At 38.3% G+C, this 15,716-nt stretch overlaps 1 protein-coding gene across 1 annotated transcript; it reads left to right on the top strand.

Annotated features, from left to right (window-relative positions):
* The first annotated feature begins 4,285 nt into the window (after positions 1-4,285).
* On the top strand, positions 4,286-10,970 carry LOC122657767 (DNA repair protein RAD51 homolog 3-like). The gene is made up of 9 exons (XM_043852564.1): positions 4,286-4,407; positions 4,495-4,590; positions 5,233-5,355; positions 5,496-5,529; positions 5,611-5,681; positions 5,764-5,990; positions 6,714-6,845; positions 8,417-8,483; positions 10,775-10,970. The coding sequence occupies exons 1-9, from the start codon at positions 4,287-4,289 to the stop codon at positions 10,948-10,950; spliced, it is 1,047 nt and encodes a 348-aa protein (XP_043708499.1). The 5' UTR covers position 4,286; the 3' UTR covers positions 10,951-10,970.
* Positions 10,971-15,716: the final 4,746 nt, after the last annotated feature.

Genomic DNA, 15,716 nt, shown 5'->3' with positions numbered 1-15,716 from the left:
AATGGCATTAGGCTGTAAAATAGTTCATTCTATTCAGACAAACTGCAATAATTGACTAATAAATTTAATTATTATTAAGCCATACTTATCAAGCCTGAAATAGTATTATTAAGCCATACTTACCAATATAATAAAAAATTAAAGGCATACTTATCAAGCCTGAAATAGTATTTTGGCTCCTCTCCTTGGAGGATCAGGATCATCTTCAGGCAGCAGGGAACGCCTAGGGCGCTGCCAGCCATTGGGCTTTGCCGCACACATCCCTAGGCATGCGCTAGGATGTGTGCGGCACAACTCAATCGCTGGATGCCCCCTGGCGGCACCTTGGGCGCATGCCTCCCTGGAGACAAGCTAAATTCCTCCTTGGAGGGCATCGCCCAATGAGGCATCCAACGGCTGGGCTGTGCCGCACACATCCCGATGGCTAAGGCATTGCCCAATGAGTGCCCAATGATAGCTGGGTTGTGCCACACACATTTCGGCGTGTGTCTAGTCAAACATCAAGATGTGTACGACATAGTCCAGCCATTGGATACCTCATTGGGCACTCATTGGCAATGCCCTCCAAAGAGAGAAGCCCAATCCAATTATTTAAGAGCCTACTGATTTATTATTGAGCGAGGGCATGTCAAGGCCCCGATCACACTATAAAATTTGTAGAGCTTTCCATAATTTAAAAAGGGGGAGGGTTCCCTACAACGTCTGACTGCAGTTTTGGGCAAATAAAATAACCCCCATTGGTATCTGACAAAAGGAGCAGGAGCATTAATAACATATGACTCCCTCACATGAACAACGATATAAGGGAGGTGTGTAATTTCATTTTTGAGCTGGCATTGAAACAATTTCCCAATTAAAAAGCATGAATTCCATATTTATACAAAAAGCTCATTTATATAAAACCAACCTGCCCTCATTTTGCCACATGGACAAATTATGTTCAAATTGACAATAGAAATGGTATGGATCAGATTAACCATGTGTCACACTTCAGATTCAAATTCAATCAAACACCCACCATATATGTCTATGGATGCCTAATTGTCTATGTTGTTTTATCTATTATTTTTCATTTTTTTCTATAATACTGTATTTTCCAAAACTCTATTTTATCACATGACAAACTCTATTTACATAACAATTTAGTATATAAGCATAAGATATTGAGATAATGAGATCTATCAATTAAAAAAAAAAATTGGTACCATCTTATACCCTAAGTGCCCATTTGCTCTTGGATGAGTCCCAGGAAAGAGTGCAAATTTATTATTATTATTTTTTGGGGGCGGTTTTTATGCACTGTCGTGTATAAGAGGAATCTTTTACACTGAATTTTAGTAACCATCAGATCGAATTGTTTTAATCTGAATCGTCCAAGAATAAAGTAATGATATATATTTCTCCGATTACCCTCTCAAATAGGTCTCTACAAGACTTTTTATTTATGAATAATGAATAAAAAAAGAGAAACAAGGACGGTTAGAGAAAAAAAGGGAAAACAATTCGATCTCTTCTTTTTCTCCTCTTTCTCTTCGGCCTTTCGTCTTCCCATTGTGCGATTTCTGCAAATTATCCGATCTCTCTCTTCTTTTTCTCCTTTTTTTTGTTTCTTTTCACTGGGTCGAACCCTAGAAGGGGTTAATCGAAGTTTCAGAGGAAAAAAAAGGGGTGGGGGGTGCGGAATTGACAGTGGTTTTTTTTTTTTTTTTTTTGTAAAACTCAAATGGGTGGGGTGATTTTCAATGAAAATTGAAGAGGCCTTTCGTCTTACCATTGTACGATTTCTGCAAATTATCCGACCTCTTTCTCTTCTCTTTCTCCTTTTTTTTTTCTTTTCACTAGGTCGTACCCTAGAAGGCGTTAATCGAAGTTTCAGAGGAAAAAAAAAGGGTGGGAATCGACAGTGGGTTTCTTTTTTTTTTTTGTAAAACTCAAATGGGTGGGGTGATTTTCAATGAAAATTAAACAGATTATCTGGTCTGGGGTCAAGTAATTGGATGGGAATGAGAGTCGAAAGGAGAAGTGTTTTGCTGTGGAAGTCAAGGGTTTTTGTTAGCTTACTTGTTTGTTCGTTGTTACAGGTTTACAGCAGGGGATGATATTCTTAGGTTGTTACTGTTGGAATCGGGAGGGGGGTTGGGGAGATGGGACTGTAGTAGATAATATTTTTTACAACTCTCTGTGGCAAAGGGCAAAGGCATGGACGACAAAACTGGGTATAGAATGTAAACCAGAGATCTCTTGAATTTTTGAATTAATGGACGGAATCAGATAACTCTCTGTGATTTATCCTTTCCCATTGATACTCCCTCTTCGTGCCACAGGTTTCCTTGAGTTGCAGAAGAAACAAAAGGAAGTTGTTTGAAGAGAGAACAAATTTGAAAAAATAGTTGCAGAGAAAGAAACAAAGTTTTATTATTTTTTTTTTTTTTGTAATTGTTGTATTTTTTAATTATTATTGATAAATACAAAAGTCTTTTACAAGTATTTAAAAAGGTATTGAAAGGTAACCAAGTTATATACAATTACTTTATTCTTGGATGGTTCAGATTAAAACACTTTAATCTGACGGTTACTAAAAGCCAGTGTAAAAGATTCCTCTTATACACAACCATGAAACTTTCAGTCTAAACTTAATAGTACTATTTTAAGTATCAACTGACTCATTTATATGGTTAAGTTTGATTCCATTTGCTTACCAATAAAAATGTATTAAATGATATGTGAAACCATAATTTTATCATTCTTAATTTAAGGAGAAATAACGCTACATGGGCACGTGTGGTACATTGCCCTTGTGATCAAACACAGGGGTGGGTGAAATGAACATAACACCCTATGGAAAGGAAGAATTTCTTGAGGGCACAATAGTCATTTCACCCACTCTATATTTGAGTGCAAGGGCAACGTACGGCATGTGCCCGGTAGCATTCTCTTTCTTATTAATTTATTATAGAACCTAAACAATCTACATAAGTTCATCAGCTTCATCACCAATATCTAGTAGATGACTCACTATTATACACATCTATTTAATTAAGGGAAACAGTTTTCTGTCCGAGAGTGTGGCCTACGCCTCTCCTCCTCAAAACAAGGGACAGAGGTGTCTTTTCATATGGGGAGGAGAGAGATAAACTCATGACAGTGCTGGTGTAGGCTACACTTATGGACAGAGTTCTTTTTCCTTTTAATTAAACAACATAACTTAAACCACTAAAACCACTTCATCCAGGCTTCTACATTTTAGGGTTTTGTAATATTCCTGCATTTATGGACATGAGTTGCCCAAGACTCCAGAAGCCAACACATGGGGTTGGCAACATGATGCAATCAGATGACCACTAGATTTAATGGACTTTGCGAAAGCCCAAAGGCCCAATACTTGAGGCCGGAAATATCCAATGTGCCCCACCTGGTTCATGTATTCCTGGAGTACTCCGAGTCTCTAAATACTACCGTACACTCTCCCATCATCCTGAATGTTTAGACCTCTATTTTGTTATAGGCAAACTTTGTTTGGGTTGAAATTTATATGCAAACAGAAGACCTTGGGTGTAACTGTCCACATAATTTGGTTCTTATCTGATCCACCATGAGGCAAAATTTGGGCCCCTTTATAAGCTTATGAAGGTCCGCGTTCTTAAAAGTTACCCATTATATATATGTATAAGGAAAAGGCTGGGCCAGGGTGCCTAGCATGTGTCATCCTTTCTCCTTCTCTTTTGAAAATGACTCCCTTACCCTCTTGTGTTGAGCCATGTGATTGATGTATGTCGTTACCTTACCGAAAGCTGTTGGCATGCCCAACCCTCTCCCATATTTCTATTATGCAAAGAGAACGCTACTTGGGCACGTATGGTGCACTGCCTCTACGCCTAAACATAAGGGCGGACGAACCGCCCTTCCTACAATTGAGTAGAAAATTCTAGATACTAAACCTTGTTTAGCCCATAAGCCAAGATCCATAGGCTTTGTAGTTTACCAGTGGGCTTATGGTGGCGAGCCGTGACATTGGGCTTATAATAAAATGGTTTAGATTTGGGCCTAATTCCGTGTATTTATGGGCTGGGCTTGGACTTGATATTTGGCCAGAGTTTACCACGCCCACTCGCTCAGCAATGCAACACTTCTTCGGGGCTCTGGCGGGAAATCGGGGTTAGGGGCGCGCGAGACGAGCGAAGAAGGGCGCTTCCAAGGTTCCACAACTCGTTAAACTGAGAAAGAGAAATCCCAACGCTCCGAGTTGAGAGCCCTTTCAAAGGGCAAGCTAGGTAGAGGTGGAAGGGATGGCGGAGACGGAAGTAAGGAATCTACCGCTCTCACCTACACAGAGGGCGAAGCTAATATCGGCAGGCTACACTACTCTTTCATCCCTGTCTGCACTCTCTCCCCCTCACCTCGTTCGCGGTACTACTACTCCTTTCTTTCTCTCACACTTCTCTTATATTTCTTGAACGAAAGCAAATGTATTCATCATCTCTCGTTTGTTTTCAGACTTGAATATTTCTGAGTACGAAGCACTTGAAATTCTAAAGGTGGTCGCTTCACAAAGCAGTAGAACATTCGATGGAACTAAAGCTATTGTAGTCGGTACTCTCTCTCTCTCTCTCTCTCTCAAGGGTTTTCCATTGAAATATCAATTCCTATTGCATGCTTCATCCTACGTAGCTTTTTTGGTAGTTTAGGTCAAATTACAATGCATTAGCTATGGAAAGGATGCAAGGTCCTTATCAGGCCCAGCTATGTCCTAGTCACTATGGAAAACAAGGGGCCAGTTGATTTTTGCAACTTCTGAAATTTATAGGAGTTGGAATCATAGGGTAGGTTCTGGTACCTTTGGATTCAATTTCCTTTTAAGAGTTTGATAAGGGACTAAACGGACTGAAAAGCCTACTAATAGCCACTGTCCTTTGTGGTGGATCTGAAGTCACTCAGATCATTGGCACAGTGAGTTCAGTTCAATGCTGCATTTGGTCTTATTGCCCATTGAAGTGAAATTGTGTCCTGCTGCTTTTAGAGCCAGATTTTTTACTGAGAGGCCCAAATTATTCCTCTATGAACTGCCCTCCAATATTCCAATTCAATCACTAGTAAGTGCTTCACTTAATTCTGGTAGCCTGGCTCAGCAACATATTGTGTTAAGTTGAGGAAATAATATAGGAATTGATAATGTGTTGATCAGTAAGAAAGACCCACACTTGTTATTGAGTATTATATTTTTATTTACCACAGGTGCACAGACTGCCTGGGACATGCTTCATGAGGAAGACTTCATCACACGAATTACTACATCCTGCACAGAGCTAGATAACATTTTGGGAGGTGGAATAAGTTGCAAAGAAGTTACTGAAATTGGTTTGTTGTTTCTTTGTGAGAGATGTGATTCTACTGTGGGCGTCAATTGGTTCAGTTTCTCTTTTTGTTTATGTAATGAACACATCCTTTGATAGAGAATACTTTTGATCATTTTGCCTTTTGTATGTACTCTTTTACAGGTGGAGTACCAGGCATTGGGAAAACACAACTGGGGTGTGGTTTCACGACATTTCAACTAAGCTGTGTTTTTCAATGCCTACCTGATTGAATAATAACTCAATCCAGAATGTGCAGCATTCAGCTTGCGGTTAATGTTCAGATTCCAGTTGATTATGGTGGCCTAGGAGGAAAAGCAATTTATGTAGGCATGCCTCTGAACTTCTTTGTAAGTGATTTATGCACCTTTTGGAACTGTCTGCTCAAACACTAGATTTGTATGGTGATCAGATACAGAAGGAAGCTTCCTGGCTGAGTGCGTTTTCCAAATTGCAGATGCCTGCATCAAGGACATGGTGGAAAACTATCCTTTTCAACAGAAGAATTTTCAAGCATGCCAAGACAAATTACAACCGAATGCTTTCTTGGGAAACATATTCTATTTCCGGATATGCAGTTATACTGAGCAAGTTGCATTGATAAACTACTTAGACAAGTTCATTTTGGAGCATAAAGAAGTAGGTGTACTACACAATATTCGACCTTGAATTTTAAGTTAATGAGCTTTTGTAGCTATTGATTTAATATTTTTTATTATAATTATTTTCTTTCTGTTAGAATTGATATACAGGACACAGACTTGCACTCCGTTGATAAAAGTTCTTGATTCCATTTTGTGATCACAGAAATTCCATATTTCCCACACCTCAGAAATTTTTGGGTCTGCATCATCCATAGAACCTTTAACCCCATATTCATGATCTCTTGTGAAATTGCCATGCTCAATGATATAGACCTGGAAACGGTGTGTTCAAGTTTCTGCAAGCACTTTTTTGGGCTCATTTTGGGGGATGTCCAAATTGCAGGGAAGAAAGTAGCACCATTTGAATGGACAGGCCCTCAATTGTGGTTTTGTTCAAATTAAAGAAATTGTGCCAACTGTGTTTTGTGTTCTGTAAGAGAGGCTGTTATCTTTCTTCGAACTCCCAAGCATTCTAATGAGCGTTCATACGCATACACTTTTCTTTGCATGCTATCAGTCTCTGAACTGAAAATGGAATTCCAATCTCATCAAATGCCTCAATTGGCCAACGTATTATTTTCATCTTTTCCTTTGCAGCATTTTATGTACAAAAACTATTTTAGTCTTAATGGTTGTCTTACTGTTTGATTAGTATATTCCCTGTCTGTTCACTAGCTACTTCTTGTACTATTATTTTAACAAATTATTGTTTTTACAGATTAAAATTGTAATTGTCGATAGTGTTACTTTTCACTTCTGCCAAGATTTTGATGACTTGGCTCTTCGGACTCGAGTACTTGGTGGATTGGCACTGAAATTGATGAAACTAGCTCAAAATTTTAGTTTGGCGGTAAGCATTAATATGTGGTCCATGTTGATGTAGTCACGCACATACACAAGCATAAAACACATTGAATTGTAAACCAAATTTGTAACTATGTAGAGTTTTTATTTGAACTTCATGGATTTGTCTGCGTTTCTTATTTCCTTCTAATTCTTTTTTTTTTTAGTTATCCATAATAATCTTTTTCTTGTCAATTTGAGAGAGAGTATGTTACTTGGTGCTATCGTATAAAGCTTGGGCTGCCATCTTGAAGATGCCAATTCTAAGTCTTGAGAGTGGTCGCTTTGTGTAAAAAGGCCTAAGATTAGGACTGTTTACAGTCCACCTCTCCTGGAACCCTGCAAATCAGGACTTGCACTAGGTTGCATCCCTTTATGTCAATTCAAGAGGGAAAGATAGTGAAATACATTGTACACATCTATATTCTTTACTCTGTAACTTCACGTCCATTTTTTCAAACCTCTGCATGGGTGTCTGTTGGACATGGTCTAACCTGCAATTAGAAAAACCCTTTGATGCGTTTAGTTGAATCTGTTTTCCCTGTTGCAGACCGATAAAATACAATTCATTTGTGTATCTTTTGAATTTTGGTCATAGAAAATATGACATTATCTTCCACTAATTATGTAATACATGGCCATCTCAAGCACTTGTTTTTCTGCCGTTACCTTGCTATGCATTGGACCCATGTATTATTCCAAAGCCTGTGTACATAATCTGTATAGTTCATGCATAGGTGGGACTTTGACCCAATAGATTCATCTAGTGTGCACCCCTGGAGTTAAGACAAACAAACGCTGCATAAGGGTCTTCTGGACAACTTATTATTGCCAATATTCTTTTCTTCTGTCTCTCTCCAATTTTAAAACTTGTTGGAATTCTGAAACTTAAGCCAGCTAAACAAGAGATCTTCCGTCACTTAACACAGGGCCCTCTCTAATTTTTTTTTGGGAAGCAGTTTTCTGTCCGGGAGTGTGGCCTACGCCAGCACTCCCATGTCTCTATCTCTCTCCTCCTTAAAACAAGGGGATAGAGGTGTCTTTTCATATGGGGAGGAGAAAGATAGACTCATGAGAGTGCTAGCGTAGGCCACACTGCTGGACAGAGTTCTTTTTCCTTTTATTTTTTTATCGAGTATTCTTTGATGTGTGGTTGGTAATGATAAACCATTTACTGGGTTTGGTTTTGGTTTTGGTTTTGGTTGGTCACTCAGTCAACTGAACTTGACATGACCCAGACAATGTGTATGAGTTAACATATTGTCTATGTTTTGTATATAAGAATGCAAGCCAAAATTGGTTAATTCAGTAGTGCTATTGTTCAATATTGAAATTTTTTAATTTAAATTTCACTATTTTCATTTTAATTGCTTCTACTTTTTTATCTTTATTTCAATTCCGTAAGTTGAACTTGAAAAATCCTAATGGGCCTAAAACAACCTGCTTGAGTCTCACAGAAGTTATTATGATCTAGTATGTATATATGTGAAATGGTTTTTAGACTCAAATTATCTCCATTTATTGAGAAATTGACCTACTGTGTCTGTAGTTTCTTACTACCCCCACCCCTTTCTCCAGGTTGTGATATTGAACCAAGTCACCACAAAGTTCAGTGAAGGTTCAGTTCAGTTAGCTCTTGCTCTAGGTAATTACATTTTCAGTAGGCATTTGACTTTTTCTTGAACTCCATAATATATTTTTCTTGATAATTTCCTTGCTATAAATATTTGGCTAGTCATAGAACTGCTGTAGCATATATGCACTCCTCATTTCGACTTTTCATGTTACCTTTGCCACCATATGGGCTTTGTCACCATATGTCTTTTTCTACTTTTTACTAATATATATGCTCTCAGAGTCTGAGCTTTGCACAATCAACAGTATTTGAAATCCCCATGCAATTTCTATTGTAGCAAGGGAGTTGTTTCCCTTGAAAGGTAACCTAAAAGTTTTTGTTTTTTTTTGGTTGACTCCAACCATCCCTGTTAAAATGTAGCAAGGAGATTCGATGGTGTTAAGTGATGTTAATAGAAGTGCTTGGTGTATTCACGACAGGGGGAGAGTCCCAGTTGTGATAGGTTGTTTAGTTTCCTTTCCTGTTGTGTCTTGTGGTTCTAGTTAGCAGTTTCCTATTCTAATTTGGTTCCCTTGTTAGATTGCAACAACTTACATTATCTATATATTGGTTGGAGTCCAGCAGCAGCAACCATATACTGATTCTATCGCTGGATCAGTTTCTCCTTATTCTGTTCTCTCCTGTTGTGGTTTCTGATTTGGTTGGTTTAAGTTATATTTAGTTACATGGTATCAGAGCACAGGCAGTAATTTACTGCTCATCGATTCTGGTTTTGAAGGCTTTCAGGATCTCGGTTTGAAGGTTGCAGCACCCTATGCTGCAGGTTGGCTATATTAGACTCTAGTTGATATTAATGATGAAGAACTACGGTCACGATTTCCTGTTTTGATTTCCCTTGGAGTGAAGATCTATTGAAGTCAAGATTTTTGAAGTTATAGCTTGCGGTATTCTCTGGAATTCTGAGTTATTGAAGATTATTGCGATTGCTCATTGGCTGCTACCCAGCACTCATGATTTGAGGTCGATCAGACTCACTAATCAGTTACTGCAATATCACTCTAGACTCCATGTGGTACACTGTTTTAGGGTAAGATTTCTGAAGTTTTGTTTTTTTAATTACTCACAAACTGTCCATCAGATTTGTGTGAAATTTTTGGGGTTTTCATCCGCTGGTATAGTACTCAACTCAATTGAGATTTGGAGCCAATCGTAGCTCCTGATTGAAGGATACTTATTTTCCATATTGGACCTGCAGTACCCCTGTTTTGGGTTTTCATCCTTTCCAAGCACCTCTATTAACATCTCTTAACAGATGGAAAATAAATCTGCAAGTGCCACCTTTCTTTTTCTGTGTTTTTAAATTTTTTACATTTCGGTTCTTTTCATTCTAAGGAAGAATTCAATTCCTCCCTAAAAATAGACTACGGATCTCCAAAATCCAAAAACTCTTCCACATACAACTGCATGAGTAATAATATGTAGCCTTGCTTATGGCTTGGTCAAAAGAAGGTGCATATTTAGCTTTCTTTTTTCATTTACTTTTAGGTTTCACCAGAATGCGGAGGGTAGTATCTGACCTTTTAAACTTTTTAACCTTCTATCATATGGAAGCTTCATAACTTCAACTAATGCCACCTTGCAGAGAATCAGAATTTCACCTGCTGCAAAAGCTTTATTCAGATGAAATTTAGTTTGATTTATGTACTGAAAGACAATATCTCTTCAGTGTACTTATATCTTGGCAATTCCTTATCATGCCTAATGTTGTTTACGAGTTTATGGATGATCCTGTGCCTCACTTCCTTACTCAATGTATTTCTAATGATATAAATTATTGCGTTACAGTTGAAATAATTATTTTTTAACATTTTATTTTACTTGGGAATGCATTAACTAGTACTAAGCAGCTTGCTAAGATTTTCCTTGCTGCTTTATCCCTAACTTTTGGGAAATGCTACTTAACATTACCCTTTCCAGTCTTGTTCATCAACTAACTTTCTATATTTGATGAGCAGAGAACGAACAGATCCTTTGACTTGTACCTATTATCATTTGAAAAATACAGAGCTTAAAAGTTTGCTTAACCAACCTTCTTCCCTCAATAAGTCAGACACCTTCTGAGATGTCGCTGTTGTAGTATCTCACCATCCCTAGTACACTAGTAACTGAACAAAGTCATTGCTCGCACTGTCATTAAAGTATCGTTTCTTTACCTGTTGTATAGACTTTGTTCAATTTCAGGTAAGTGTACACTTCATATAACCAGCAATTCTTCCTCTCTTGTTTTCCTTGTTTCACTCTAGTGGAGTACTGCTCTTAGCTTGACACTGAAAATGTTTTCCTTGGTTTTCTTGGTGCAGGTGATAGTTGGTCTCATTCCTGTACCAATCGGATAATTCTGTACTGGAATGGGAATGAAAGATATGCATACATTGACAAGTCACCCTCAATAAGGTCCGCTTCGGCACCGTATTCCATTTGTGGCAAAGGGGTGCGAGGTGCTGCTTCAAATTGTAAAAGGGTCAAAATGATGTAATATATGATGGGAACTGGCTGCAAATGAGAGTATGCTTAGTCTTTTTTTCTTTTTTTGGGGTGGGGGAAGGGGCTAGAAATTTCATGGGCCACCAGTGTCACTGGTTTCTCACATTTTTCTGCTGCCTTGCTTTTGTTAATATCCCTGCTGCTATATTGGTTATTTTGAATTGCTATTGTAGACATCACAAAATGTGGGGGAGATCCCCAGTTAGTAAAAGAATCAAACCTGGAAACTAAGAGTTCAATATCTTACTCAGTATGGTTCTAGGGCTGCCATATTGATTAGGAAATCGTGCTGAATTTAAAACCATAGAAATGAGGTGGCCTTGTAGCATCAGTAAGGTTAGCACTTTGGTCATTTAGGATACGTGAATGCACAAAATGAGTATCAAAAGGAAAAGAGAAGAATGCACAAAATAAATGATTTTCCACACCATTGGATAATAATTTTAAGCTTCATGGCAGGGTGACCAATTAAGCTTTGTGCGTCAGAATTGCCCAGAAGAAATGATGGAAATGATGGATTAACAGGACATCACAATTCAGTAGCTTTTGAGATGGTGTAGGAATTGTGTTAGGTGTTTGATTGATACGTCAAAAGCTCTAGAGTTGATGGAATACGTTAGTTCAAACCCTTTAACCTATCACGTACTAGGTTGGTCCAATTTAGCGTTCACACACTAGAGTGGGCTTTATTAAGCACATAACAGACCACCATGCTTCCATAGTCGTTGTTCTTGGTTGCATTCACTCTAGGCAGCTTCACTTTGGCGGTAGGTATCTATTTCTAAGCGGTTCTACTCTACTCTAGGGTTTTTGCCTGGGAATTGGTGATTGGATCTGATATCAAATGTTAGATACTTGGTTAATATGCCAAAAGCTCCAGAACTGATGGAATATGCTAAATCAAACCCTTTAGAGCATCACACTGGAGTAGTTTGTCTTCTAGGAGTGCAAGTTTGGCCCTGGCAGTCCGAATCTGCCCTGAGCCCGAACAGAGCCTGAACTGAGACATTTGACCCTGAGGGCGGATTAGGGTTGAAAATTTTTAGCCTTGAGTTAGGGTCGGGTCGGGTTAGGGTGGAGGCCTCGGGCTAAGCTTGGCCCGGCCCGACCCAATCCGATCCAACCCGACCCTGTTATAAATTATACTATAAAATGTATATTGTTATAATATATATATTATAAACTTTAAATGTCACCCACATTTTGTAATATAATCCCCCATAAAGAGATGGTTTGATTGAGAGAATTGTTTTATTTTTTAAAAAGAAGAAGAGAATGCATTTATTGCAACCATAACATCACTATCAATAAAAACATAACGTTAGGTTTAATTATTATAATATTCTAATTAATATTTTTAATTTTATATTTCAATTTCAATCTAAAACTAATTGACATCAAATATTTTTGTCTTATTAGATCAAAGCTATAGAGTGGGGAATATAATAAAGAAAAAGGAAAGTGTTTCCTATGAGGAGCATGGCTCCTCCAACCCTTGCAAAGGCCAGTGTAAGCGGAAGCATTAATAGGGGCGGTTATTTTGCATTTCAAGGGAGGCAAGACAGTCATTTTGCTCTCCCATGCATTTGGATACAAGCGTCACGCTGACCCATAAAAATCATATCTAAAAAAAAAATTGTACTGCATAAATAAATTAAGGGGAAAGTTCCTCTTTCGAGTCATCTTCTTCTTAGCTTCTTTTAAGGGGGTCAATCGGTTCAATATTGAGAATTTGATACGGTTTTAGTTCGATACACAGACACAAAGAGAGGGGTGACAAGAGAAGAACACGGCTGGTCGTTCAAATGGAGAAAGTGAGGGGAAGAAACGGGTAAGGTGGCCGGAGGGGAGACACCACCGTGGAATCTGAAGGAAGAGCCATAAGAAAGGTAAGAGAGGATCAAATCCTAGACTAATACCATGATAAGTGTAGAAATCGTAAATTCCAATTGTATTATCTTGAATGAATTAATCCCCAAAGGGGTAATATATATAAAATAATGGTTTCCTATTTTAGTGTATACAAGAAATTAAGGTATGTACAATCACAATATAATATATGATTCTACAACTAAGGGATATAGATGACATGGTCATGAAGTGTCATGTTAAGATTTTTAAACTAAAGGGAATTGGATATAAAGTGAAATTTAATAACCAGATAAGGAATGATTTGGAGATAGTGATACAGTCACATGAGATAATGATTACAAAAATTTCTTTTTTAAGTTTAAACATTTCACTTCCCTTCCCATTAATTCCCCTTGCAATCAAACAAAGCCCTTAAGTTTGCACTTGTGCTTCTTATATGGGATGTGAGTAACCCATGTGGGACTTATAGGTACATGGACACCCTTTCTTTAATGGCTAGTTTTTCGGTCTTCTTCTCTTTGAGTTGAACTTTGCTCTTGTAACATTATAAAGCATTATTTTAGTGGGCTCCATGGTTTTAATTTTTATACTCTCTATTTTTTTTTCGTAAGATCAACTTTCAGACTTAGTGTGTTGGAGGTTTTTCAACATAATGGCATTGGGAATAGTCCCACATTAGAAACATAAAGTTGTTTCCTTGGGTATATTTAATAAAGCACTACTTAATTTCTAAATTAATAAATACGGTGAATTCTACGGTCTATGTGCTGGGACTTTCGTTCGACCGCGCACAAGCGGCATGGGCAGTGGGCTGTAGAGGCGTTAGTGGCGCATGCACTTAACACTTTGCACGTTTCGAGCGAGATCTGATATGACTGTTATATTTTTGGACGGTTTAGATCGTATAGTTACGATCTAACGGACCAGATTCAAAGTTGATCAACAGTTATGACTGTTATATGTTTGGATGGTTTAGATCGTACAATTACGATCTAACGGACCAGATTCAAAGATGGAAGGATCCATTTGTTGGAAACAGATGCCAAGTTGCTTATTAATATCCAGAGGTATTTCAAATTTGGATAGATATCCAAAAATGTTCTTCTCCTCTCTCATTCTCAAAGTTGATCTTGCAGAGAATCTGTTTTACTGCAGGAAACAGATCTCTCTGCTATTGGCTTTTCTGTTTCTCAAAAGGCTTTCAGGCATCGATCTTGGCGTCGTTTGTGCAATATGCAGCCAAGATAATCAACAAGTTTGAGCTTCATTGTATCCTGGGAGACAATTCGTCAGCAACCTATTTGCATCTGGAAGTAGGGAGGAATTTCGTCTTAAGGAAAGCAACTCTCTAACGCGCCTTGAAGATTCATGCCAACTCCTGTTCCAACATAGTGCTCATCCATTAATATGTACTATATCTAGGAATTTAACACTTATAACTCTTGTATTTTGCACTGAATGATTAGCATTCGTTTGGCTGGATTGCTTGTGGGATCAAAACACACACTTCTCAAACTTGGCTTAGTATGAATATATATATCCCCTGGTTCTTCCCAACCTTTTTTTCTTTATGGGTTTGAGTAATAGGATCCTCTAAGACCAGTAATGTTTCAGATTGATACTATGTTTCTGCTCATTTTATATGGTAAGAGAGATCTGTATTTGGTGAAGTTGATGAAACTAGTTTTATGGTACATTTTCTTTTATGACATGGTTTTCATGGCATTACTTTAATTTAGTAGTAAGAACCATTCACTAAAGCTTCTAGCAATCAACAGAGGTTCCTAATTGCCTTGCTTTTGCTGCTAAGGAGTAGAGTCTAATGAAAACACCTAGCTCGCTGCAAAGAAGTTGCCATAAAAATGCTTTAGAACCACAACATACCTGTAAAGTGTAGTAACTCTTTGATAAGAGGAAGGAGAAAGCATAGGAGCTTAGTTCATTAATTGCATTAGCAGATCAGGCTAATTATTTGTTAAAACCATTTGCAATTCATAGCCACTTTGATCTATGCTCATGTTTCACGGTATTTGTTTGTGGGTATGATGGGGAGAGAGATGCTTGGGCTTGGAGGAGGCTGTTGCTCGATTGTATACCAAGTTGTAGACACCACATTTTGTCACTTTGGAGAAGTTATCAGCAATGTTGAAATGGATATTTTTATTTGGACTAAGTTTCCCTCTACGAGGATGGTTCACTCACCATCCTAGGATTCACAAACCGTTCCTAGGGTTTTTTATGTGTTAAGAAAACAACGCCCAGAATGGTGATTTGTAGAAGAAGATTCCATCTTTTGTAATAACAAACCCCAAGAACTTTCCAGTTACTACCCCCCATAAAGAATTTGAGGTCTATCGAGCCTCATGTTGTGCTTTCAAAGTATCTCGAAGACCCTTCGTAGGTCTGCGAGGGGATCTTCTTTCTTTCTGCTTAGAAGAGGACTTCCGCCTGTGGTGTGGTCCAACCCATTGGAATTTCATTACCTCAGCTCCCCCCCCCCATTGCTCAGTGCTCCTTGCTGCTTCTCTGGGCTTTACCCGTCCCCGGCATGGACGTAGGGTTCTATAAGAGAATGAAAAGCTCTCAACACAAGAAAACGTGAACCGTGCGGAGCCCACCAGAGTTCATTTTCTGCCGCCACTGGCCGGCCGCTAGGGAAACATAGCCCGACTATACAAAAAACAGAGAAGAACAAGCACACACAAACACACAAGATTTACGTGGTTCACCCTCAAGATGGAAGCTACATCCATGGTCGAGCAATAGAACGAATTTCACTATTCTCTAGAAATGTTACAAAAACCTCTCTTACTGTCCTCTCAGAGATAAGAACATTATATAGAGAAGCCCTAACCTAAAGAAGTACAAAAATATCTCTAGACCCAA

This window comes from Telopea speciosissima, chromosome 1 (genome assembly GCF_018873765.1).
Source record: "Telopea speciosissima isolate NSW1024214 ecotype Mountain lineage chromosome 1, Tspe_v1, whole genome shotgun sequence".
NCBI lineage: Eukaryota > Viridiplantae > Streptophyta > Magnoliopsida > Proteales > Proteaceae > Telopea > Telopea speciosissima.
This window is presented reverse-complemented; position numbering and strand designations above follow the sequence as displayed.